The sequence below is a fragment of the Anopheles funestus genome, chromosome 2RL (genome assembly GCF_943734845.2).
Source record: "Anopheles funestus chromosome 2RL, idAnoFuneDA-416_04, whole genome shotgun sequence".
Lineage (NCBI taxonomy): Eukaryota > Metazoa > Arthropoda > Insecta > Diptera > Culicidae > Anopheles > Anopheles funestus.
In genome coordinates, this window is record NC_064598.1 from 93,814,373 (window position 1) to 93,841,772 (window position 27,400).

At 40.8% G+C, this 27,400-nt stretch overlaps 2 protein-coding genes and 1 long non-coding RNA gene across 4 annotated transcripts in view; 2 read left to right on the plus strand and 1 right to left on the minus strand.

The window, feature by feature from the left end:
- The window catches only part of LOC125761830 (uncharacterized), a 237,481-nt gene that overhangs the window by 195,705 nt on the left and 14,376 nt on the right, over positions 1-27,400 (plus strand). The gene's annotated exons all lie outside the window — the stretch shown is intronic.
- On the plus strand, positions 17,731-20,241 carry LOC125761805 (polyserase-2-like). Its single transcript, XM_049423311.1, has 5 exons — positions 17,731-18,556; positions 18,838-19,122; positions 19,190-19,372; positions 19,520-19,709; positions 19,830-20,241. The coding sequence occupies exons 1-5, from the start codon at positions 17,869-17,871 to the stop codon at positions 20,188-20,190; spliced, it is 1,707 nt and encodes a 568-aa protein (XP_049279268.1). The 5' UTR covers positions 17,731-17,868; the 3' UTR covers positions 20,191-20,241.
- LOC125761798 (endothelin-converting enzyme homolog) lies at positions 20,240-25,971 on the minus strand. Of its 2 annotated transcripts, none has more exons than XM_049423301.1 (5): positions 25,317-25,971; positions 23,591-23,855; positions 22,994-23,511; positions 22,505-22,923; positions 20,240-22,437 (listed from the first exon to the last, which is right to left on the minus strand). In XM_049423301.1, the coding sequence occupies exons 1-5, from the start codon at positions 25,326-25,328 to the stop codon at positions 21,282-21,284; spliced, it is 2,370 nt and encodes a 789-aa protein (XP_049279258.1). In that variant the 5' UTR covers positions 25,329-25,971; the 3' UTR covers positions 20,240-21,281. The 2 variants fall into 2 exon arrangements, with proteins under 2 accessions (XP_049279258.1, XP_049279259.1); XM_049423302.1 differs by lacking the exon at positions 25,317-25,971 and adding an exon at positions 23,982-24,239.

The window sequence follows — 27,400 nt, forward strand, 5'->3', positions numbered from 1 at the left end:
ACGGTTGGTTTTGCTCGGCTTTTTTTCCTTTTTTGCCGGGGATTTTTTTTTGTTTGTCGATTTTCCATCACCACGGCCTTTTGCTTGTGGGTGGCGTTCCATCAAGGGCAAGGCTCAACGGTTTCAGCGGTCGGTAGCAGTTGCAAGCACGAGCAAGCAACGTGAAACGGCACGAACCACGATGACCACGGTTGCGGAAGCGCATTCGGGTACGGGCGTAAAATGGAAATTCATCCTCGAGAGGTAAATGAAAAACACATTTCCTTCGCTTAGCAATGGAGGAAAAATGCGGGTGAGACAGAAAAAAATTATTCCAAAAAAGTGAAAAAGAAAACAACAAGCACACCGTGATGCTGAAAGCTCGCACTACCAAATATTGGACATTGGATGCGATGATCATTTGCTATGTGAGTGGGCAAACGAACGGCCAGAATAAAATGAATGAGGCACGCGTTTTAACTCAACGAGAACGGGCGACGACAGATGAACGAATGTATGGCACTTATCAAACGTTGGGGCAAACGTTTTCAGCTTACGCACGCTAACGATTTTGATTGCAATCCAATACTAATCCATCGTGTCCTTTCTTTAACGTGGGAGGAGGTTTTCAAGCTGAACGGAACTGAACGGAGTACAGTCGAGTTTTAAATGTCTAATTTTGTTCCTCAATCGTTGGCATGTTTCATAAAACGGGATAATCGTTCGATGCAAAACCCTGCAATGTTAGAGTAACAGAAAAGGCAGTAAAAATAAATTGTTTAATTTACACAGAAACAACATGCCAATTCGAAAGGACACCAACACAACAAACTACCGTGCAGCAAATGGCTTGTCGTTCTTTCGGTCAGCCAGTCCGATGGCTTGTTACGGTGTCGAGTGGTGACAAAAATGGATAAGCCAGATCAATCTGACTTCCACAAGCCACAGCACCCGTGCACCTACCGACGTGCCCACGCACGTGCGTTTCAAAATCACGAACAGAAGTAGCGATTTGTTTTGACGTTCGTCTCTCGACCGCAAACCGATGCAACCTTCAACCGTTGTCATAATGGCGGAAGGATACAAACACACACACACGCAAATGGAGCGGTAGATCGGCCTGAGGGTGGAAATCAAAAACATCCCCCGAAGGGAAGTTTGAAATGGTGGATCCGGCATCGAGCAAACCGCACGATAAAGCCCCAACGTCATGAAGCATCGTTTAATGGATTGAATGTGGTTTGCCCCGTTCCGGTCCCGTTTACCGATTGTTTTCCTTCCTAGGCGCTCACCGAGAAAGATCGGTACTCTAGGCCAAAAAAAAATAACAATCAGTTTTATCCATTCGTTCGACCGTTCGACGCATCCTGGCACACCAAAATATGCACCTGCATACCGTACGCAGAGTAAGGCACTCGTGCCCGTTCCGGAAACGGATTCGTTGTGCCAGAAATCGGACCAATTATAGCCCATGATGCAGGAAACATCCGGCACATACTCGGTATCGGTGTACGAAACAACCGAGTCCCGCCCGGTTTTGGGTTAATCAAGAGGCCAATGAGTTGAGGCCAGAAGCTGGACGTGAACCGTCGGCTGTGGTGCATCTAAGCAGTGTCTCGATACCAAAAACATAGGAAAGGACCCTGGGTTAGGCTATTCGATAATTCCTTTCCCCACCCCAAAACAATCCTCCAACCACCACAAACTGTCGGTTTAGTGTTCTGTTGTTGAGCCAGGTGAGCATTGGAATTGAAGCCGGGACGCTAAGCCATTTCGTCGGAATACATCCGTACGGGTTGCCACCTCGATTGTTTGCCAGCTAAAATGTGGTAATTTTCATGAAATTTGGTCCTCACGAATTCGTTATTTGCATATTTAAATAAATAGGAGTGGAGATGCATGTGATCTGGCAATTGTACCTTGATTTGAAACGTTACGAAATGGAACGGATGGTTCCGTTTTGCAACGCATCCTTTTCGAAAGATGAAGTACTATCCAATTGCACTTAACACGATTTTATGTGATATTATTGTTTTTGAAATAATTCCCTAATTATTGCTAAATTATGAACAAAGCACGGAGTATCTGCATTATAAATTTTAAATACTTTTGAATTCAATCAATCATCACCGAAGAAAGTCAACCCTTCCAATCTCCTACAGATGTGATCATTAGAACTTTCATCGTGTAATCTTCTAAACGGAGACTCTCATTCAACAACCATGAGCCCAAAACGGAGCATCAGTCGATGACCAAACTCTATTATGTTCTAATATTTTAAAGAGCTTGACGCACATTCACTCAATATTGTGTGACCCAGTCACTACATGCTAAGCAATTGTAAAGCAGCTCAACTTTCCAAAATATTTTTGCGATTCTGGTGCGACTTCAAGGTTGTTTAACTTTTCTTGTGCAAAGCTTGTTTACGATTTCAATCAATCCGTTGGATACCGACCGAGTTATAGGCAAATCTTGCTACAAAAATGAGGAAAATTTTACATTTTCTCAAACAGGGTAAGGAACTTGGTTCCTCGAATAACTTCCGGCATGGACACCTGAGAGCATGGCTGTCCAAGAAGAAAATGTAGCCATTGATGCCATCTATCGACCACAAGTTAAAGATTGGCGATCCGTTGGATACCGACCAAGTTATAAGCAAAACTTGGTGCAAAAATGAGCCTTAGTAAATTTTCTTTTTTTTGAATTTTTTGGTTTTTTCTATATTTTTTACCCTTATTTTCTATTTAAAGCATTACTTGAGTGAAAAGAAACACATTGCAACCAATTGGCATTAAAATAAATCAATTTAATTTTTTTTTGCAAAATTTCCCAAAAAAATCGTAAGGGGTAAGCCTTATGAAATTTTCGAGTTGAAAATTTTTTTTAAATTTTTTTCTGATTTTTTATTATTTTTCTAATTTAAAGCGTTATTTGAGTGAAAAGAATCACATTGCAACAAATTCGCATTAAAATAAATCATTTTTTTAAATTTTGCAGAATTGCTCAAAAATGAGGAAAATTTTACATTTTCTCAAACATGGTAAGGAACTTGGTTCCTCGAATAACTTCCGGCACGGACACCTGAGAGCATGGGTTTCCAAGAAGAAAATGTAGCCATTGGTGCCATCTATCGGTCACAGGTTAAAGATTGGTGGTCTGTTGGATACCGATCGAGTTATAGGCAAAACTTGGTGCAAAAATGAGGAAAATTTTACATTTTCTCAAACAGGGTAAGGAACTTGGTTCCTCGAATAACTTCCGGCACGGACACCTGAGAGCATGGCTGTCCAAAAAGAAAATGTAGCCATTGATGCCATCTATCGACCACATGTTAAAGATTGGCGATCCGTTGGATACTGACTGAGTTATAAGCAAAACTTGGTGCAAAAATGAGCCTTAGTCAATTTTCATTTTTTTGAATTTTTTTCACTCTTTTTTCTATTTAAAGCATTACTTGAGTGAAAAGAAACACATTGCAACCAATTGGCATTAAAATAAATCGATTTAATTTTTTTTGCAAAATTTCCCAAAAAAAACGTAAGGGGTAAGCCTTATGAAATTTTCGAGTTGAAAATTTTTTTAAATTTTTTTTCTGATTTTTTATTATCTTTCTAACTTAAAGCATTATTTGAGTGAAACGAAACACATTGCAACCAATTGGCATTAAAATAAATCATTTTTTTAAATTTTGCTGAATTGCTCAAAAATGAGGAAAATTTTACATTTTCTCAAACAGGGTAAGGAACTTGGTTCCTCGAATAACTTCCGGCACGGACACCTGAGACCATGGCTGTCCAAGAAGAAAATGTAGCCATTGATGCCATCTATCGACCACAGGTTAAAGATTGGCGATCCGTTGGATACCGACCGAGTTATAGGCAAATCTTGCTGCAAAAATGAGGAAAATTTTACATTTTCTCAAACAGGGTAAGGAACTTGGTTCCTCGAATAACTTCCGGCACGGACACCTGAGAGCATGGCTGTCCAAGAAGAAAATGTAGCCATTGATGCCATCTATCGACCACAGGTTAAAGATTGGCGATCCGTTGGATACTGACCGAGTTATAGGCAAAACTTGGTGCAAAAATGAGCCTTAGTAAAATTTCATTTTTTTGAGTTTTTTGGTTTTTTTGAATTTTTTTCACTCTTTTTTCTATTTAAAGCATTACTTGAGTGAAAAGAAACACATTGCAACCAATTGGCATTAAAATAAATCAATTTAATTTTTTTTTGCAAAATTTCCCAAAAAAACGTAAGGGGTAAGCCTTATGAAATTTTCGAGTTGAAATTTTTTTTAAAATTTTTTTCTGATTTTTTATTATCTTTCTAACTTAAAGCATTATTTGAGTGAAACGAAACACATTGCAACCAATTGGCATTGAAATAAATCATTTTTTTTTAAATTTTGCTGAATTGCTCAAAAATGAGGAAAATTTTACATTTTCTCAAACAGGGTAAGGAACTTGGTTCCTCGAATAACTTCCGGCACGGACACCTGAGACCATGGCTGTCCGTGAAGAAAATGTAGCCATTGATGCCATCTATCGACCACATGTTAAAGATTGGCGATCCGTTGGATACCGACCGAGTTATAGGCAAATCTTGCTGCAAAAATGAGGAAAATTTTACATTTTCTCAAACAGGGTAAGGAACTTGCTTCCTCGAATAACTTCCGGCACGGACACCTGAGAGCATGGCTGTCCAAGAAGAAAATGTAGCCATTGATGCCATCTATCGACCACAGGTTAAAGTTTGGCGATCCGTTGGATACCGACCGAGTTATAAGCTAAATTTGGTGCAAAAATGAGCCTTAGTAAATTTTCATTTTTTTGAATTTTTTGGTTTTTTTGATATTTTTTACCCTTTTTTTCTATTGAAAGCATTACTTGAGTGAAAAGAAACACATTGCAACCAATTGGCATTAAAATAAATCAATTTAATTTTTTTTGCAAAATTTCCCAAAAAAAACGTAAGGGGTAAGCCTTATGAAATTTTCGAGTTGAAAATTTTTTTAAATTTTTTTTCTGATTTTTTATTATCTTTCTAACTTAAAGCATTATTTGAGTGAAACGAAACACATTGCAACCAATTGGCATTAAAATAAATCATTTTTTTAAATTTTGCTGAATTGCTCAAAAATGAGGAAAATTTTACATTTTCTCAAACAGGGTAAGGAACTTGGTTCCTCGAATAACTTCCGGCACGGACACCTGAGAGCATGGCTGTTCAAGAAGAAAATGTAGCCATTGATGCCATCTATCGACCACAGGTTAAATATTGGCGATCCGTTGGATACTGACTGAGTTATACGCAAAACTAGGTGCAAAAATGAGCCTTAGTAAATTTTCATTTTTTTGAATTTTTTGGTTTTTTTGAATTTTTTTCACTCTTTTTTTATTTAAAGCATTACTTGAGTGAAAAGAAACACATTGCAACCAATTGGCATTAAAATAAATCAATTTAATTTTTTTTGCAAAATTTCCCAAAAAAAACGTAAGGGGTAAGCCTTATGAAATTTTCGAGATGAAAATTTTTTTAAAATTTTTTTCTGATTTTTTATTATCTTTCTAACTTAAAGCATTATTTGAATGAAACGAAACACATTGCAACCAATTGGCATTAAAATAAATCATTTTTTTAAATTTTGCTGAATTGCTCAAAAATGAGGAAAATTTTACATTTTCTCAAACAGGGTAAGGAACTTGGTTCCTCGAATAACTTCCGGCACGGACACCTGAGAGCATGGCTGTCCAAGAAGAAAATGTAGCCATTGATGCCATCTATCGACCACAGGTTAAAGATTGGCGATCCGTTGGATACCGACCGAGTTATAGGCAAATCTTGCTGCAAAAATGAGGAAAATTTTACATTTTCTCAAACAGGGTAAGGAACTTGGTTCCTCGAATAACTTCCGGCACGGACACCTGAGAGCATGGCTGTCCGAGAAGAAAATGTAGCCATTGATGCCATCTATCGACCACAAGTTAAAGATTGGCGATCCGTTGGATACCGACCGAGTTATAGGCAAAACTTGGTGCAAAAATGAGCCTTAGTAAATTTTTACTTTTTTGAATTTTTCGATTTTTATATTATTTTTCACTCCTTTTTTTATTTAAAGCATTACTTGAGTGAAAAGAAACACATTGCAACCAATTGGCATTAAAATAAATCAATTTCATTTTTTTTGCAAAATTTCCCAAAAAAACGTAAGGGGTAAGCCTTATAAAATTTTCGAGTTGAAAATTTTTTTAAAAATTTTTTCTGATTTTTTATTATCTTTCTAACTTAAAGCATTATTTGAATGAAACGAAACACATTGCAACCAATTGGCATTAAAATAAATCATTTTTTTAAATTTTGCTGAATTGCTCAAAAATGAGGAAAATTTTACATTTTCTCAAACAGGGTAAGGAACTTGGTTCCTCGAATAACTTCCGGCACGCACACCTGAGACCATGGCTGTCCAAGAAGAAAATGTAGCCATTGATGCCATCTATCGACCACAGGTTAAAGATTGGCGATCCGTTGGATACTGACCGAGTTATAGGCAAAACTTGGTGCAAAATTGAGCCTTAGTAAATTTTCATTTTTTTGAATTTTTTGGTTTTTTTGATATTTTTTACCCTTTTTTCTATTGAAAGCATTACTTGAGTGAAAAGAAACACATTGCAACCAATTGGCATTAAAATAAATCAATTTAATTTTTTTTGCAAAATTTCCCAAAAAAAACGTAAGGGGTAAGCCTTATGAAATTTTCGAGTTGAAAATTTTTTTAAAATTTTTTTCTGATTTTTTATTATCTTTCTAACTTAAAGCATTATTTGAGTGAAACGAAACACATTGCAACCAATTGGCATTAAAATAAATCATTTTTTTAAATTTTGCTGAATTGCTCAAAAATGAGGAAAATTTTACATTTTCTCAAACAGGGTAAGGAACTTGGTTCCTCGAATAGCTTCCGGCACGGACACCTGAGACCATGGCTGTCCGAGAAGAAAATGTAGCCATTGATGCCATCTATCGACCACAAGTTAAAGATTGGCGATCCGTTGGATACCGACCGAGTTATAGGCAAATCTTGCTGCAAAAATGAGGAAAATTTTACATTTTCTCAAACAGGGTAAGGAACTTGTTTCCTCGAATAACTTCCGGCACGGACACCTGAGAGCATGGATGTTCAAGAAGAAAATGTAGCCATTGATGCCATCTATCGACCACAGGTTAAAAATTGGCGATCCGTTGGATACCGACCGAGTTATAGGCAAATCTTGCTGCAAAAATGAGGAAAATTTTACATTTTCTCAAACAGGGTAAGGAACTTGCTTCCTCGAATAACTTCCGGCACGGACACCTGAGAGCATGGTTGTTCAAGAAGAAAATGTAGCCATTGATGCCATCTATCGACCACAAGTTAAAGATTGGCGATCCGTTGGATACTGACTGAGTTATAGGCAAAACTTGGTGCAAAAATGAGCCTTAGTAAAATTTCATTTTTTTGAATTTTTTGGTTTTTTTGAATTTTTTTCACTCTTTTTTCTATTTAAAGCAATACTTGAGTGAAAAGAAACACATTGCAACCAATTTGCATTAAAATAAATCAATTTAATTTTTTTTGCAAAATTTCCCAAAAAAAACGTAAGGGGTAAGCCTTATGAAATTTTCGAGTTGAAATTTTTTTTAAAATTTTTTTCTGATTTTTTATTATCTTTCTAACTTAAAGCAATATTTGAGTGAAACGAAACACATTGCAACCAATTGGCATTAAAATAAATCTTTTTTTTAAATTTTGCTGAATTGCTCAAAAATGAGGAAAATCTTACATTTTCTCAAACAGGGTAAGGAACTTGGTTCCTCGGATAACTTCCGGCGCGGACAACTGAGACCATGGCTGTCCAAGAAGAAAATGTAGCCATTGATGCCATCTATCGACCACAGGTTAAAGATTGGCGATCCGTTGGATACCGACCGAGTTATAGGCAAATCTTGCTGCAAAAATGAGGAAAATTTTACATTTTCTCAAACAGGGTAAGGAACTTGGTTCCTTGAATAACTTCCGGCACGGACACCTGAGAGCATGGCTGTTCAAAAAGAAAATGTAGCCATTGATGCCATCTATCGACCACAAGTTAAAGATTGGCGATCCGTTGGATACTGACTGAGTTATAGGCAAAACTTGGTGCAAAAATGAGCCTTAGTAAAATTTCATTTTTTTGAATTTTTTGGTTTTTTTGAATTTTTTTCACTCTTTTTTCTATTTAAAGCAATACTTGAGTGAAAAGAAACACATTGCAACCAATTTGCATTAAAATAAATCAATTTAATTTTTTTTGCAAAATTTCCCAAAAAAAACGTAAGGGGTAAGCCTTATGAAATTTTCGAGTTGAAATTTTTTTAAAAATTTTTTCTGATTTTTTATTATCTTTCTAACTTAAAGCATTATTTGAATGAAACGAAACACATTGCAACCAATTGGCATTAAAATAAATCATTTTTTTAAATTTTGCTGAATTGCTCAAAAATGAGGAAAATTTTACATTTTCTCAAACAGGGTAAGGAACTTGTTTCCTCGAATAACTTCCGGCACGCACACCTGAGACCATGGCTGTCCAAGAAGAAAATGTAGCCGTTGATGCCATCTATTGACTACAAGTTAAAGATTGGCGATCCGTTGGATACCGACCGAGTTATAGGCAAATCTTGCTGCAAAAATGAGGAAAATTTTACATTTTCTCAAACAGGGTAAGGAACTTGGTTCCTCGAATAACTTCCGGCACGGACACCTGAGAGCATGGCTGTCCGAGAAGAAAATGTAGCCATTGATGCCATCTATCGACCACAAGTTAAAGATTGGCGATCCGTTGGATACTGACTGAGTTATACGCAAAACTTGGTGCAAAAATGAGCCTTAGTAAATTTTCATTTTTTTAAGTTTTTTGGTTTTTTTGAATTTTTTTCACTCTTTTTTTATTTAAAGCATTACTTGAGTGAAAAGAAACACATTGCAACCAATTGGCATTAAAATAAATCAATTTAATTTTTTTTGCAAAATTTCCCAAAAAAACGTAAGGGGTAAGCCTTATGAAATTTTCGAGTTGAAAATTTTTTTAAAAATTTTTGCTGATTTTTTATTATCTTTCTAACTTAGAGCATTATTTGAATGAAACGAAACACATTGCAACCAATTGGCATTAAAATAAATCATTTTTTTTAAATTTTGCTGAATTGCTCAAAAATGAGGAAAATTTTACATTTTCTCAAACAGGGTAAGGAACTTGGTTCCTCGAATAACTTCCGGCACGGACACCTGAGAGCATGGCTGTCCGAGAAGAAAATGTAGCCATTGATGCCATCTATCGACCACAGGTTAAAGATTGGCGATCCGTTGGATACCGACCGAGTTATAGGCAAATCTTGCTGCAAAAATGAGGAAAATTTTACATTTTCTCAAACAGGGTAAGGAACTTGGTTCCTCGAATAACTTCCGGCACGGACACCTGAGAGCATGGCTGTCCGAGAAGAAAATGTAGCCATTGATGCCATCTATCGACCACAAGTTAAAGATTGGCGATCGGTTGGATACCGACCGAGTTATAGGCAAATCTTGCTGCAAAAATGAGGAAAATTTTACATTTTCTCAAACAGGGTAAGGAACTTGTTTCCTCGAATAACTTCCGGCACGGACACCTGAGAGCATGGATGTTCAAGAAGAAAATGTAGCCATTGATGCCATCTATCGACCACAGGTTAAAGATTGGCGATCCGTTGGATACCGACCGAGTTATAGGCAAATCTTGCTGCAAAAATGAGGAAAATTTTACATTTTCTCAAACAGGGTAAGGAACTTGCTTCCTCGAATAACTTCCGGCACGGACACCTGAGAGCATGGTTGTTCAAGAAGAAAATGTAGCCATTGATGCCATCTATCGACCACAAGTTAAAGATTGGCGATCCGTTGGATACTGACTGAGTTATAGGCAAAACTTGGTGCAAAAATGAGCCTTAGTAAAATTTCATTTTTTTGAATTTTTTGGTTTTTTTGAATTTTTTTCACTCTTTTTTCTATTTAAAGCAATACTTGAGTGAAAAGAAACACATTGCAACCAATTTGCGTTAAAATAAATCAATTTAATTTTTTTTGCAAAATTTTCCAAAAAAAACGTAAGGGGTAAGCCTTATGAAATTTTCGAGTTGAAATTTTTTTAAAAATTTTTTCTGATTTTTTATTATCTTTCTAACTTAAAGCATTATTTGAATGAAACGAAACACATTGCAACCAATTGGCATTAAAATAAATCATTTTTTTAAATTTTGCTGAATTGCTCAAAAATGAGGAAAATTTTACATTTTCTCAAACAGGGTAAGGAACTTGTTTCCTCGAATAACTTCCGGCACGCACACCTGAGACCATGGCTGTCCAAGAAGAAAATGTAGCCGTTGATGCCATCTATTGACTACAAGTTAAAGATTGGCGATCCGTTGGATACCGACCGAGTTATAGGCAAATCTTGCTGCAAAAATGAGGAAAATTTTACATTTTCTCAAACAGGGTAAGGAACTTGGTTCCTCGAATAACTTCCGGCACGGACACCTGAGAGCATGGCTGTCCGAGAAGAAAATGTAGCCATTGATGCCATCTATCGACCACAAGTTAAAGATTGGCGATCCGTTGGATACTGACTGAGTTATACGCAAAACTTGGTGCAAAAATGAGCCTTAGTAAATTTTCATTTTTTTAAGTTTTTTGGTTTTTTTGAATTTTTTTCATTCTTTTTTTATTTAAAGCATTACTTGAGTGAAAAGAAACACATTGCAACCAATTGGCATTAAAATAAATCAATTTAATTTTTTTTGCAAAATTTCCCAAAAAAACGTAAGGGGTAAGCCTTATGAAATTTTCGAGTTGAAAATTTTTTTAAAAATTTTTGCTGATTTTTTATTATCTTTCTAACTTAGAGCATTATTTGAATGAAACGAAACACATTGCAACCAATTGGCATTAAAATAAATCATTTTTTTAAATTTTGCTGAATTGCTCAAAAATGAGGAAAATTTTACATTTTCTCAAACAGGGTAAGGAACTTGGTTCCTCGAATAACTTCCGGCACGGACACCTGAGAGCATGGCTGTCCGAGAAGAAAATGTAGCCATTGATGCCATCTATCGACCACAAGTTAAAGATTGGCGATCCGTTGGATACCGACCGAGTTATAGGCAAATCTTGCTGCAAAAATGAGGAAAATTTTACATTTTCTCAAACAGGGTAAGGAACTTGGTTCCTCGAATAACTTCCGGCACGGACACCTGAGAGCATGGCTGTCCGAGAAGAAAATGTAGCCATTGATGCCATCTATCGACCACAAGTTAAAGATTGGCGATCCGTTGGATACCGACCGAGTTATAGGCAAATCTTGCTGCAAAAATGAGGAAAATTTTACATTTTCTCAAACAGGGTAAGGAACTTGGTTCCTCGAATAACTTCCGGCACGGACACCTGAGAGCATGGCTGTCCGAGAAGAAAATGTAGCCATTGATGCCATCTATCGACCACAAGTTAAAGATTGGCGATCCGTTGGATACCGACCGAGTTATAGGCAAATCTTGCTGCAAAAATGAGGAAAATTTTACATTTTCTCAAACAGGGTAAGGAACTTGCTTCCTCGAATAACTTCCGGCACGGACACCTGAGAGCATGGCTGTCCAAGAAGAAAATGTAGCCATTGATGCCGTCTATCGACCACAGGTTAAAGTTTGGCGATCCGTTGGATACCGACCGAGTTATATGCAAATCTTGCTGCAAAAATGAGGAAAATTTTACATTTTCTCAAACAGGGTAAGGAACTTGGTTCCTCGAATAACTTCCGGCACGGACACCTGAGACCATGGCTGTCCAAGAAGAAAATGTAGCCATTGATGCCATCTATCGACCACAAGTTAAAGATTGGCGATCCGTTGGATACCGACCGAGTTATAGGCAAATCTTGCTGCAAAAATGAGGAAAATTTTACATTTTCTCAAACAGGGTAAGGAACTTGGTTCCTCGAGTAACTTCCGGCACGCACACCTGAGAGCATGGCTGTCCAAGAAGAAAATGTAGCCATTGATACCATCTATCGACCACAGGTTAAAGATTGGCGATCCGTTGGATACCGACCGAGTTATAGGCAAATCTTGCTGCAAAAATGATTAAAATTTTACATTTTCTCAAACAGGGTAAGGAACTTGGTTCCTCGAATAACTTCCGGCACGGACACCTGAGAGCATGGCTGTCCAAGAAGAAAATGTAGCCATTGATGCCATCTATCGACCACAGGTTAAAAATTGGCGATCCGTTGGATACCGACCGAGTTATAAGCAAAACTTGGTGCAAAAATGAGCCTTAGAAAATTTTCATTTTTTTGAATTTTTTGGTTTTTTTTGAATTTTTTTCACTCTTTTTTCTATTTAAAGCATTACTTGAGTGAAAAGAAACACATTGCAACCAATTGGCATTAAAATAAATTAATTTAATTTTTTTTGTAAAATTTCCCAAAAAAAACGTAAGGGGTAAAGCCTTATGAAATTTTCGAGTTGAAAATTTTTTTAAAATTTTTTTCTGATTTTTTATTATCTTTCTAACTTAAAGCATTATTTGAGTGAAACGAAACACATTGCAACCAATTGGCATTAAAATAAATCATTTTTTTAAATTTTGCAGAATTGCTCAAAAATGAGGAAAATTTTACATTTTCTCAAACAGGGTAAGGAACTTGGTTCCTCGAATAGCTTCCGGCACGGACATCTGAGGGCTTGGTGTCCAATAGGAAAATGTAGCCATTGATGCCATCTATCCACCACAGGTTAAAAATTGGCGATCCGTTGGATACCAACCGAATTATATGGAAAAATTTGGTGCAAAAATGAGCCTAGGAGATTGGTAAAATTAAAGATTTTTTTTGTTTGGGAAATGTCCTCGAAATGAGATTTTTTTCGAATTAACTGCTATTTTTCTTTTTGAAAAATAGTATGTTCTTTAAAAAATTAAAAAGACACTCGATTTTCTTGAACTATACAATATTTAATGACACTCAACCGATCTTATTTTTGAATTTGTATTTGTTTACCTTGTTATTGCCTGCAAAATCGAGCTATCCTGGCCGCCATTAAAGAAACATTTTAGTGACGGGGTTAGATTTTTATACCCAGGAGGTGCGACATCACCAGCAAAGAAAAAAAAACATTCCGAATAATGTCTCTAAAATACCTCATCTTAATTTCCGCATCCGCTGTCTTTCTAATCCTTCATCTCTTATACGAATTAGCCATAAAGAAAGATGCATCTAAACGGGATGCTACGGAAATTATAGCTTTATTACCTTAAGTTATATGCTCACACGAGATTGATTGATTTGGCTTTAATGCCCTCAAGCTTACACCGATGCATGATCGATCCGATGACCGAAACGGTTCTGCTTTCGAAACACCCCACATCTAACCGGCTGCAGAAAGGTCTCGTTGAAATGGGGGCACATTTTCGGGTCTGCCGGTTCCCTTCATTCATCCTTCATCCGGGGCGCATCTTCACCACCACCGTTCGGTACCTGTCGTGTCGAAATCTATGTTTTGACGTGACATATTTATGACCGTTATTAAAATTCCCGTCAAACCTGTCCATCGATACGTACCAAAAAACATGAACCAATCCTCTCCAGAACGTTCGTAATGGAAGGAAAAGAAAAAAGGAAGCTAAATTGGTTGTAATTCCTCGATGAAAAACATCCCTCCACCCCTCTTCCCCCCGCTCAAATACCACCACACAAAACACCCGACAGTCCGAAGCAACAGGCATAATGCAAACAGCGCCAAGATGCAACCGTCGAAGCCAAAACCGAACACACCGCCACCGATGAGGGAATACAACTACATTAGTGCAAGCACCCTCCTACTCCGCAGCCTTCATACAGAACTCGTGACCTCCGGCCAAAGCATGCAGGAAGCCAAGCTAACCGATCCGCCGGGCTTCCACTCATTCCGAGTGCAATTTATGATGTCGGCACGATATTATGCTAATAGACTCATTAAAGCATGCCACGGAAATTAACATGATAAAAAACAGTAAACAAAACTTTCGCAGCCCACTATCAGGATGCAATATTCCCATCTGTGTTTTCTTCCCCCCACTGCACGGTGGGTTCCGTAGAGAGTTCGTAAAAAACGCAGGTTAGTGAAGGAAACTTATTTCAATAAATGACTTTAGTTTGGATATTGAAAGTTTTTTTAATAAGACTTAGGTTAAAAAACACTCAAATTTTAAGATGAAGTATAAACCGTAAAATAAAATATAAACAAGATGTTTTGCCCATGGTGCAGTATTGTACCGTGTACTTCACAGGAATCATTCTTAAATGCAACCGATCGCTCATTGTCGGCATGTAATCGATCAGATGATGAATTTCCTCTACCATCACGTGGATGCTTTGCCCCTGCAGGCATCCGTGTGCAAAAATGCATCGCACAAAACTGGCGCTATAATTCATGGATCTTATCTTCCGTACGGCAGCCGTACGATCGCCTTCAAGAGAGTTGATAGAGGTGCCGAAATACGTTCTGCAAGAGCACACACAAACACCAAAAAAAAAAGCCTTACTCAGAAACCTGTCCGTTTCTTATCTTCACGCGTTGCATTATTGAGCCAAACCGTGTTGCTTGTAAACGAACATCTAAAAACGTTTCATCCCGTAAACAATTCATCATTCGACTGCCTCCGTCGGGTTGTACCCAGCAACAACCGAAAGTGCAATTTTCGATGCTAATGGGAAAGTAATAAAGCAAAATATTGCTCCGGAACGCTGAACAAAACCCTTCCGGACGCGTTGGAAACTGATATGATTTTCGATAAAATTTACACCACAACAAGACCGCCCCCTCGCTCGGTACAATGGGGATCGTTAACACGCGGACCATCATCAGGTGGCAATAGAAACGCGACGGTTGTCCCAACCCAAAAGCAAACATCGGACCAAACAGGACAACATTGTCGTGGAAGGCTGGAGGATATTTTTTTCGCTTTAATAACCACTCGCCGTTCTTCTTAGCCGTGTGCAAAATTAAGAGCCGGAACATTAAAACTGCACTTGGGGCTATTTTTCAAAATTATTGTCAAACCATGCGCTGCGGTAGGTAGAGAATATTGTTCGATGATGTAAGTTTCGCAACTCGCTTCAGGCGCTACATGTTTAGGAGGAAATTTATTACAGTCATCTAAATCAGCGAGGCCAAAGCTTACACGAAAATATTTAAACAGAAAAATTTAAAAAAGATTACATTAATACAAAATGTTTAACTATCATCTAACAATCTTTTTTGGAGTTCCATACTACTCTATCAGGACTCTTTCCTTACACCGAGGGTCTGCGTCAAGGAGATGGGTTAATCTGTCTACACAACCTTCAACACAACCATAAACCAAGTTAATGACGACCTAGATAGGTGAGCGCACTTTTGAAGTCGTCCAAAACTTTACCAATTTTGGGTCATACCGACAACAACATTAAAGTAGAGATACGCGCTATGGTGCTGGCGATCGGTCTTTCTACAGTTTGAGGAGACTTTCCCTCTCAAAACACCTGTCGCGACGAACGAATCTGGGAGTATATTGAACATATACATGTAGTAGTTCCTGAACTCACAGACACCTCTGCAACATGGACTCTATCGAAAAATAAATAAACCCTCTTAAATGCGTTCGAGAAGAAGATTCTCAGACGGATGTGTATATGTGGAAGGACAATAAAGGAGCCTATATAATGAAGTTGAAGAACCCTAGAATAATGAAGAACTCATTATCCTAAAGCGTATTAGACTCGCCAGGCTCCGGTGTTCTAGGCATGTCGTTTGAACGGCATCGATCGACTCAGTCCTCAAAGTCCTTTAAGGTTGTACACGTGGACAAAGGAGCCGTGGCAAGTCCTCCGTGGCCGTGGCAAGCACCAGAAAGACTAGTGTAATGGATTAGGAGACGACAACACTTGGCCGTTTAGAGGAAAAAAATATTCGATCTTCTGAAGCCGTTCACAGTACCATTGGATATAAATGTATAAATAAAGGATAATCAATAAAATCAAATTAAAATTCTTTCTAATCTGCACGTTGAAACCAATGTAAAATTAGTCTAATTAAATTAAGCAAAGAGCTTCAAAAGCTTAATCAAATCTGTGTGTAAACATTGCTGTACAAACATGCATTTGCATTGATATGGTATGACGCAAGCATCATCTGCATCCTCCCAAAATCTCCCTTTGTATGTCCTTCATTCATTGCCCCCCGTTAGCACAAGTATATCCCAACTAAGCTAACCAACCCAACGAGAGATAACAACTGTGAAAATAAATCGAATCGAAGGTAACTATTGATTGCAAACTGTTCGTTAGTTAAATTTGAAATTGATAGATAATCCCTACGAATGGTTTTGTCTAGCTTCACCCTTTTCGCCCATATTTCTCCAATCCATCGTTGAAAGCTAACATAGCATACAAACTCACGTACAAAAAAAAAATTACACTCACCCCATAGCCAACACAAAACCACGTATCATGAACGATGGTTTTTTGGTGCACTTGGGGGAGTTTTTCCAACCAATGCCCGGGCGTGCCTCCCATTTCAATGATGTGTGTTTTTACTGCACCAACGTTTGCAGTTACCTTTTTCCCTGCCGGGAAAATTTGGCCAAAAAACCATAACATATTCGTTACCTTCGTCAGTCTAATGAAGAGGAAAGCTTCAACGGATAGCTCAACACCGACGGTCGCTCTAAACCGTATTCCCGGGGGCGGTTCTCATCGATACCTCCCCAAAACGGTACAACGGTAGAAACCTCAGTGCTCCCAATCTGGTTCAACATTCTCCATCTGTGTGTGTGTGTGTGTGTGTTTGGGAAAAATTGTAGCAAATACATCTCCTAGCCGTTTCGAAACAGTCAAGACAGAAGCATCGGAATGCACGGCGCAACCCTGATGCGATAACAAAACCGAGTGCAGAAGCAAAAAAAAAATCAACTCAAGAACCCTGCCGTACATCTTCACTGTAGATTCCACTCCACCCACCAGTGGGGCAACAAATTGTTGCACGTTCCATTACACGTTTCCAGATTCCACATTCCAGTAGCGACCGTGGACTCCTTCTCCGCTGTGAGGAGGGACATCGTTGGAAAAATTCTTCCGCATGCCCAAACCAATCCATTCTGACAATCACTGCCCTGGGTAGCTTTTCGCCTGGACTGCGTCCTTCTTCCATACCGACCCATACTTGCCCAGCCTTAACCACCAGGTGGTTTTATCAGAAAAACGTGAGAAAATTACCGAACCATAGCCTTCACACTGATGTCCGGTTCGGACCGCATTCGACAACACTAACGCACCCGGACAGCCCGGGATCGGAATCGGTAAACAAATTTATTTCCATCCCTTCGCGCCGTACGATGGACAATGATGGAATGTAACGACGGAAGGGTAAAACGGGAGAGACGGAATCGGAAAGCAATGTTCAAGAATTTCAACGTCAAATCCTCTTGGGGAACGGACGGGAGTTCCGTTTGGCTGGTTGCTTCCCATAATAGTTCCTTAATAGCATCGAATGCAAATCGAATGAATTGTTAGCCAGAGGTTTGGTGTGCCTTTTGATGTTAAAAATTTCACAAATGACAATCTTTTTATTAAATTATTAAAACTAAAAATTAAAGAATTAAAATATGAAATAATTTCTTGTAAATAAATTACAATCTGTTTACTATTCGGGTTTTTCCTGTAAAGTTTCTAGTGCGTCTCGCACTATCACATCTTGATCGATAAACCTCCCGCGAATAAAATCCCGCTGTGGGCAACCTTAACCTCTGCTGTCAGTCAAACCAGTTCCATCATGCGTAAAGGGTCGGTGCATCGCAAGTGTATTTTGCTCACATTACTATCGCTTGCCATCCACTGGCAAATCGATCCAATCGGTGCCAATAGTGTCTGTGGCAAACGACCTATTGCCGCACCGGGTACCATCACCTACGGTCAGTCGAGTTGGCCTGGTCAGTTTCCGTGGCATGTGGCACTGTACCGTACGGAGCAACACCTCTCCATATCGTACGCTTGCGGCGGTTTTATCGTAAGCGAACGGACGGTAATTACAGCTGCCCATTGCGTCACGGCTCCCAGCGGTTATCAGATAGCAGCGGATGAGCTGATCGTTCGCGTGGGACTGTACGATCTGCTTACACTCGCCCGCCATTCCCAGGAGCATACGGTCGGTAAGATTTACCGCCACGATAACTTTACGCTTGGTTCACCACGGCATGACCTTGCCCTGCTGACGCTAAGGACCATCGTTGAGTTTGGACCGTTCGTACAGCCGATCTGTTTGCCGACGGAGGAAAATGCACTGCAGGGGATAGAATTTGGTATTGTTGCCGGCTGGGGATTGACGGAGCATGATGCCCCGGCCAGGACACTTCGGTCATCCACGATACCAGTGGTCAGCTACATCCGGTGTCTTGAAAGTGATTCCTCACTCTTCGGCCCCGTCCTGTACGATGGGATGTTCTGTGCTGGATTGCAAAATGGTAAGCTTCATAGCAATTTATTTCTTCAATATTAAGGACATTCATCAATATACTTTGAAGTATCTCCAATTGTGAGTATTGTAACAAAAATGAATGTATCTTGATGCCATTCAACAATTTCCACAAATTCACCAACTCCTCAAAGATTTTGTTGAGAATTCGTCACTAAATTGTACACTTCATTTTAAGACACTCCGTTGTGTCGATAAAGTTTTCCCAACATTCACGTTCGTACAAACAATGCCGTTGCTTTTTACTTGTTTGGTGGTGGTTTTCCACAGGGACTAACGTCTGTAATGGTGACAGTGGTGGTGCGTTCGTGGCCAACATTAATGGCAGTTGGACAGCGCTTGGTATCGTAGCGTTCTCCGGCGTACGAGAGGAAACTGACGGGCAGACAACATTTCGATGCAATACGAAAAGTTTAGCCGGATTCATCAACATTCCCAAGTACCTAGGGTGGATTACATCCGTGGTTAGTTCCGAAACGGTACAACCATCTCTAAATTTTCCAAACGGACACAAAACATCCACGACTCCACTTCCTGGAAGAATTAGTGAAGAAAGTATGAATTCCCTGTTGCAAACTCATACTCATCAAACCATTAATTGATTCCTATTTCTGTGTGCTAGTGTGTCAATCGTATCGAGAAAGATGCCTCGGGCAGGAGGACTTCTCATATCTGACATCAGTCGTACGGCCGGTCCATATCGGTGGCATTTCGAGCCGGTACGCTCGGTTGGTGATTGATTGCTTCGCCGTTCTGATAAGTGACCGCTTTCTACTGGCACCGGCCAGCTGCTATCGGAGCGCAGGTAAGAACCGCTTCTTCTTGATCTGTGTTTGTGTGTGATGCGTACACACATCAGAACGCACCGCAACATAATAAATCGACCAATTTCGAATAAATCACAAAACGGTCCGGAACACTCACATGGTGAAGATCTGCAAAATTTTTCCAGCCCTCGCTAAGCAATTCATCCTGCTGGAGGTGGCCGGACAGGCAATACACTGCCCCATAAAGACGTTTAATCAACACCCGAATTTTGTCAACAAAAGGACACCGTCGGTGGACCCGGACACCGGAAATGAGGAGGAAAAGGAGAAAGACCAAAGCAATCTCGCGCTAATCGAACTGAATCGAAGCGTACCGTAAGTATGGTGGAACCAACCTGTACCAACATGGTACCAGTACCATACCCAAATCGTCAATCGTTCGGAATTGATTTGTTTTGCCATTGTGTGGCTGAAAATTGAAACGATATTTCTCAGCCTGTCCACCTGTCAGTTTGTGTGCCTTTGGACCGGAGGTGCCGAAAGCGATACGGTGCCGAACATCTTTCTCTACTCGGCCGTGAATGTTTCGTCCGGTGACAAATCGATCGAATCAGCGGAGGTGACGGCCTGGACCGCATCGGAAGGTCGGTCCGGAGATGGTCGAAGTGAACCGTCCCAGGGGACACAACGATGCTACAGCGAGCTGTTGGCGCCGGTCGTGATGCAGCAGGACCCGAATGGTGGCCGGTACTATCGATTGGTTGGCATTGTTCTCGAGCGAACCTGTACGAAGATTCGCTTCATCAAGGTAGCACCATTTCTTGGCTGGATCGAGCGAGTTGTTTGGCAAGGTTAGCATCGATAAAAGGGGAAATAGAAATAAAACAACCAAACACAGGACAAAATTGAACAGTTGTACAATCTAGGATAAGTTTTATTTCATTTTGATGTTTCCCTCACAGAACGTACATTTCTATACTGTTTACTAATAGGATTTCACATGATTTTTATTTTCCATTCCCTTTCGTTTTTCCGACTTATGTTACCCATCTCATCACAAGCCTCTGTATCATTTGATTACCACATCATCCTCATTTCTTCCTGTGCTGCTATCCTCCCCCTTGTTTTTGCCATCCTTGGCAAACGCCTTTCCATTTCCCTTTCCCACAGTACGAATGGTAGACGAATTGTTGGCCTTACTTAATTTGTTTCTTACTCATTTCTTTTAAGATACAATCACAATAATGAACGTTTCGCGCACTATAAACGTATTATTAACTCTAAGTGTGTTTGTGTGTTTCGTTTGGTTTGTTTGATTTTTCCAATAGAAGGAATTAAGGAAATACAAAAGAAAAATGCACTTTCAACACTCACCACTCCATAGCGCGGTGTAGAAAAAGATGTAATAAAATAGACTATTTTTGCTCCGCTGTTCGTCCTTTTTGCTTTACTTACTTAATTTTTGGTTGCTGTCTTTGACTTAGAAATCTTACACGCAAATGCTAAGGTAGTCAATTGCCTAGTAGGCATCGCCATTACTGTGCGTACGTCGTGTCCTTTTCATTACTAATTTGGCATCGATGAAATGGTCCAAGTCCAGGTTTTCTGCAATGGCGATCAGGTAAAGATCGTGAATCGAATCTCATCTGGATCGGACCTTGTTGGTGGTTCATTGTGGTACAAGAAACCTTTTTTCTGGCTATTCGGCGACGACGGCTACGTTGTAAAAATAGATTTAGTAAGCCATTCTATGGCAGGCATATTATGATCTTAGAGTAGTTCGTTTAACCTAAAGCAAGATATAGAACTTACTCACACAGATAACGTGAGTAATATCGAAGGAATTAACCCTCTTGTAAATATGCACAAATTAAACACGGATCAAACGAGAAGACCGCTGCAGAACGCAAATCCTTTGTTGTACCACCAAGTGCAATAATAAAAGCCTTACCATACTATGCACTTCTCCAACGGATTCATACCCGTACCGAGCGGACAGTGGAACGTATCGGAAAACTCCTTCAGGTTAGATAATGGTCCTATCACGCGATACTTCGGCGGTGAGTGTGAATCTTTCTCGATCTGCAACGTTGTTGTTTCGTCCGTTACTGCCGAACACCAGACCTGGGCGAACGACACAAAGAACAGCTGCCGATGGGTCATATTCACACCCGGCAGCGGCAACGTGTCCGTGTCCGTGTAGCTATTCTTCTCGTTGTTAATGTACGCATGAAATGCCGCCTTGAGGCCACCATTGTCGGCAATGTTTTCACCCATCGTTTGCTTTCCATTGATCGTTTTGCCAGTAATCCGGTAGGCACTGTACTGCTTGTTGAAACATTCCGTCTGATTCTTGAACCGTTCGATCGTCTGATTGTTCCACCATTGATGTAGATTGCCGTACTTATCGTACTCCCGCCCCTGGTCGTCGAATGCGTGTGTTAGCTCGTGTCCCATCACAACACCCATCGCACCGTAGTTCAAACTTTTCGAGTTCTTAATGTCAAAGAACGGATTCTGCAGTATGCCGGCCGGAAAGACGATCTGGTTCTTGGTCGGTGTGTAGTACGCATTTACGGTCGGCGGTGTCATGCCCCACTTGGTCTTGTTAACGGGTTGGTCCAGCTTTTCAAGGTTCTTCTTCAAGCTGTAGATATTGTAGTTGATGTTGTTGTCAAAGTACGTCTTTGGATCAATGGTCAAATCTTGATACTTTCGGTCCAACTCCTCCGGATACAGGATGTAATCGGGGAACCCGATCATATCGCTGATCGCATCAGCTTTCTCCACTGCAAGACGGCGTGTCTCCGCATCCATCCATCCCAGATTCTTGAAGTTCTCCTTGAACGCATCCCGCACCTGATTGATCATGTCTTCGGCTTGCGGTTTCGAGTCACCATGGAACACATCCCGCACAAACATGGCACCGACAGCGAAACCGAGCACATTGCTCGTATCCGACACACAGTATCTCCACAGTTCCTCACCACCATCCGAACCCATCAGGGCCTTCCGCAGACCCTTGTATGCATCCCGGAATGCTTTAGATAAGCAAGCAGTCAGTGTCCGTACAGTTTGCCACACAAGATAGTTATTCAGTATGCTGAAATTAAAACAGAACAAAATATATCAACTAAGATCACGCATCCTTACAGCGTAACACCACTTACATCTTCTTCTCATCCGTAGCGGTGTACTCCTTCATCAAGATGTTCAACTTTTCGAGATACTCCGGAGCGTACACCACAACTCGCTCTTTCTCGGTAATCTTTCGACGTACCAACCGGAACGCTTCCTCAAAATGTTCCTGCCAGTTAATGAACGGTGCCTTTTCCTGCAGCATTGCCAGCGTCATGGGATGGTAGAGTGTTTCCTCATCTCGACGCATATCCTGCGGTGTGGTGATGTTGGCAAGCCTCGTCTCAAACTCAATCACCTCCAACATCTGGCGCCGGGCGTCCGTTTCGTCTGCACCTAGCAATACCGAAACCTTGGTCATATATTCCAAGTAGGCAGTCAATATCTTCGCATTCGCGGTTTTGTTGAGATAGTTATCCCGTGATGGAAGCGTCAGTCCTCCTTGATCGATCTGTAATTAATGCGGGGCACGATTCAAGTCAAAACGCAAACTCCTTTCCATGGCTTCCTACCGAACCTACCTGTATGATATGCTTACTAGAATTGCGATCATCTTCACCGACCGCCCACCCAAACAATCCACCCATGTTGTAGCGTATCTGTAGCGTTTGCAGCGTACGCTGCAAGGACCACCGCTGCACATCGAATCCACTCGCATTGGCCGTCACATTCCAGCCACCGATTTGGCGCAGCAACTTCTGCAGCGGTTCCGCACCGAGCTTCTCCATCGTTTCGTCCTCATCCAGGCACGACTGGTAGTACAGTTTGGCCTTCTTTTCTGCCTTCGATTTAAACTCGGCCAGTGGCCGTTCGAGGGCATTCTTCAGCACTAGCTGATTCTGTTGCTCCAGCTTCCCGAACAGGCCCCACATTGACTTACCCTCCGGGATGGGATTGTTTCGGATCCACTGGTTGCAGGAAAACGCGTAGAAATCGTCACACGGATCTACACTCCAGTCGATCGAGTGCAGTATTTCGCTAGCCGCGAAGATGCAATGCTGATTGAGGCAGGGCAGCTGTTCATCCACTCCGAACGGGTCTGCAGAAAAAACACGGGAAACGGATGTCAGTAAACTTACACCGGAGTAACGCCACACTCATTCGTCCACCAGCCTTACCCGAACCAACGTGAGGACGTACGTGCAGGATGCGCGTACTATCATTCGCTAGCAGACTGCTCAGCACGACGATCAGTATGATCGCGAATGCCAGCAGCAACAGCAGTACCTTCTCCAGCTTGCTCCGAGCATTCCACAGCGAGGTGCCACGTGCAGCATGATAACGAATGTGCATCGTAGGGCTGCGGGTCGTCTCGTTGATCTGTATCGATCCGATACTGCTGCTATCCTCATCCGCAAACTGCGCCTGCTTATATCGCGTCATCTGTACAAAAGATCCGCCCAGAACAGAGCAAACGGGCAACAACGATCGTTTTATTACCGCAAAACTTCACATTAACACGATCGATCGTTATGACGCTCTTTCGTTTTACAATCACCCACAAATCACCTAACGAACGCAAACTCGTATTGAACGACGCTTCAAAAGGCGGCGACGGCTACAAAAATGTGCTAGTTGCCTGGGTCGGGTCTCCCCCGGTACACAATCATTCCCTTCTTGCGGGGAGGCGTCCGACGTCTAATCAAACCGACACGAATTGCGCGCAAACGAACGCGTAGTTGCTGCTGCTGCTGCTCATCGCGCTCACGATCAGCTTCTAACTGTATATGCGCGTCGATTCGCGATCTTACCACAGCCACACTCAGCGCCGAAAGAGAGCAAGTGCGGTTCGTGTGTGCGCAGTCTTGTAAACAATCACCACCATCAGCTCCACTGAACCTCTAAAACCTTCGACAATGGTTTGCCGCTCTGTTGCGTTTCGCATCGTTGCGCGATTACGCTTGCGCACGGTGAAACCCGCCTCATGCCCGCCAATTTGTCTTCGCTAATAAAGTGCTGCTAGCGGAAGGTAACTACCGCACAAAGGGTGGGGTGGTATAAAATGCTCCGCTCATTCATAAAACTACCCCCAATGTTCTACCGAAATAGAATCATCCCATCTAGCCCTATAATAATGTCTAGGGAAATTCAATGTGTTCTCCGCTGAGTTGTGGTGGTGGTGGTTGAAGATGTTCCTCTATGTACTTTTTGTTCATATACCACCACAAACGGATGATAGTGGGTGATTAGCGCATTCGTTTTGTGGTTTCCGCGGGGGTGAAGGGTGCCTCTTTTACGATTCACGTGTTTCATGAAGGTTTCGCGCCCATTCCAAGCTACATAATTAAGTGGGTGGAACAATGTATCGGTCTGGTGTAATTTACGAATATTTGCGACTAAATTTACGCGAATAATGATGAGTTCATGATCCGATTTTTTAGGGGTTGTTTAGATGCGGTTTTTTTTTTTTAAGTTTTAATGGGGTGGTTTTAAATTACTTAGTATATGCAGAGATCAGTATGGGGTGTGCTAAATTTAAATAATCATAAGCCTTTCTAGATAGTTAAGGTATCGAAAACAATAGCTTTGGTAAAACAATATACTACACGTGAATGATGTAAATGACAATGTAAGTGGAACTGGGATCGACCACCCCTTCCGCTAACTGACTGATTGAAGGAACGTGCAATAATGCAATAATGCACAACCTGTTAACCATATTGAATGAACCGCTCGCTCGCTACCACTCGACTCAGACACAAATACTTCGCTTTCAGCCCGTTTATCTTATCGTTCTTTGGCACAAGTACACCATACTCAAACCATTCGTATCGCGATGATTATCCGTTAGCTGTCCAACGGAGCAAAGCACTTGTTTCCGTGCCCACAGAATGGATTACTCACCTGAACCGACATGTTGGAATGTTGGTGCTGATTTTACGCCGTGGATGTCGCAGCAAAAACACTCTTATCTCTCCACACAAATCCCTACGCTGTCGAGAGTTTTTCGGTTTCTTTTGCCAACCCCTTTTCCGAACGCGAATGTGTTCCGACTGGCTGCTGTTTCCGTTATCGTTTACGCACGTAAAACCGAGCCCCCAAGTCTAGCGTTACTGGCTACCATATTGTAGGGCAACCATTGCGCTTGGATTCTCCCCGCTTAAGGTATATCGTTTCGATTTTGCTACAGATGGATACTGTTTGTTTCAAGCTCGCGCTTCACTTTTCACACTATCGATCCGTTCTGGCAACAACCGCTAGCGTCTAACAGTTTGACTTACACTTTTTAGGCCACCTTTTGGAAGATGTTTCGTTCGTTTGCTAATGCATCGTTCAAAGAAAACACTACTCCGTTGGATGGTGTATCGGAATCAGACGGATATTGTCTTTAATTGTGATCTTCATCTTTAAACTTGCAGTATTCCTTTAAACCTATCACCTATCAACCTTTCAGGCATATCAACCAAAAAATCCCATGGAAAAAACGCACACAACACACCACCAATTGTACGGCCAGTTCACCAAAACCGAGGCCCTTTTTTCTTAGGTCGCCCGAAAAAATGGTTTGTATTGATGAGGAAACGGATGAAAATAGTTGCACCTGACATGCGCCACAACCGTCAAATGTTCCGCGGCTGCGTCCGAGCCGCGTACACGAGCTGTCAAATGTAACCCTGGGTTTGCCGTACCGTGCGGGGACGCATCGGATGCCTACGAAATGCCGGGAAATTGGATACCAAAACAAACCGCCATTACCATTCCCTACCCTTCCGGCAATCGCAATTTCCCCCGCATGATAGCAGGAAGCATGTCGGCAAAGGCATCCGTCAGCTAGCGCGCAATCAGCTGGAAATGAAGCGAGCGATGTTGTTCCATCATTTTTCCACTCTGTCCCCGGGATCAAAGCTACGGTGTGGGTAATTTTCCGCTACCTGTCAAACTGTGTTTTTCATAAACAATTTTCCTACTATGCTTGGATGGCGAAATTGGCGCAAAACGATGGGATGGATGTTTTCTGGAAACGCAATGAATAGCGCGATATGATATCATCTTAATGATTGCGATCTTAGCAGATTGTTGATTTTAAACAACAAACAAGATTTAAAGATCTTGCCGCACGCGGATTGCACCATCGTGTTAAATTCAAAATATTAAATTTGCATATTAAAAATGCATCGCTTGAATTTTAAAACTTGTTTGTTTATTTTTCTATTTACCGTTAAAGGCGATGAATTCTTCTCTTATTTCATAAATAGATTCCTTAAAAGGTAGTAGTTTAAAAAAACCTAAGTTATTCTTTTTGTATCTACTATTGTTTTTATTAAAATCATAAACATTAATAATTAAATATTTTAGCAAATAGCAACACTTTTATTAAGTTTTCTCTAAAATATGTTTCATTAACAAAATTTAAAAAAAACACATGATTTCTACATTTGAATTTCAAATGACGTTCCAAAGGCTATTCCGTTACACTCAATGGAACTCACTTTGGCAGACACTCATCTTAGAAAACAGTAGCTCAATTCTCCGGAAGGGGAATCCTTGGCATTCTCACACTCATTAAATCCTTCTCGATGGAGCAGAGAAACATCTCCACCTCGGAACGTGCTCTGATATCCTTCTAACAAATTGTCCCTTCCGAAATGTTCCCACACGCTCTGACATTTCCACATTCGCTCAAAACTAGGACAGAAATAATTTTACTACCGCTACTACTACCAATACTATCGCTTTTACTACCCTACACTATAGTCATGGGCGGCAAAAAAATCCCCCCCCCCCCCCCTTAACAGCAATGCCCATTTGTTTGGTGGACCACTACCACCGGGCATCGAGAAATTCTTTTTCACCGACTGATTTCCATTACGCTCAAAGGAAATAAAACCACCAGCAACAACAACAACAACAAAAACAAACACATGAAAAGAATAGAATTCCTGGCCTTCTGCCGAATATAGTTGGAGAGTTAAACAGGCCACCCACCA

Bases quoted from the DNA above. Each gene is read 5' to 3' on its own strand.
- LOC125761805 (XM_049423311.1), top strand. From the start codon at position 17,869: ATGCGTAAAGGGTCGGTGCATCGCAAGTGTATTTTGCTCACATTACTA. The intron at 18,557-18,837 runs GTAAGCTTCATA...GGTTTTCCACAG, and splicing joins CTGTGCTGGATTGCAAAATG to GGACTAACGTCTGTAATGGT. The intron at 19,710-19,829 runs GTAAGTATGGTG...GATATTTCTCAG, and splicing joins GAACTGAATCGAAGCGTACC to CCTGTCCACCTGTCAGTTTG.
- LOC125761798 (XM_049423301.1), bottom strand. The intron at 23,512-23,590 runs GTAAGGCTGGTG...TTTTTTCTGCAG, and splicing joins ACGTCCTCACGTTGGTTCGG to ACCCGTTCGGAGTGGATGAA. The intron at 22,924-22,993 runs GTAGGTTCGGTA...CATTAATTACAG, and splicing joins CTAGTAAGCATATCATACAG to ATCGATCAAGGAGGACTGAC.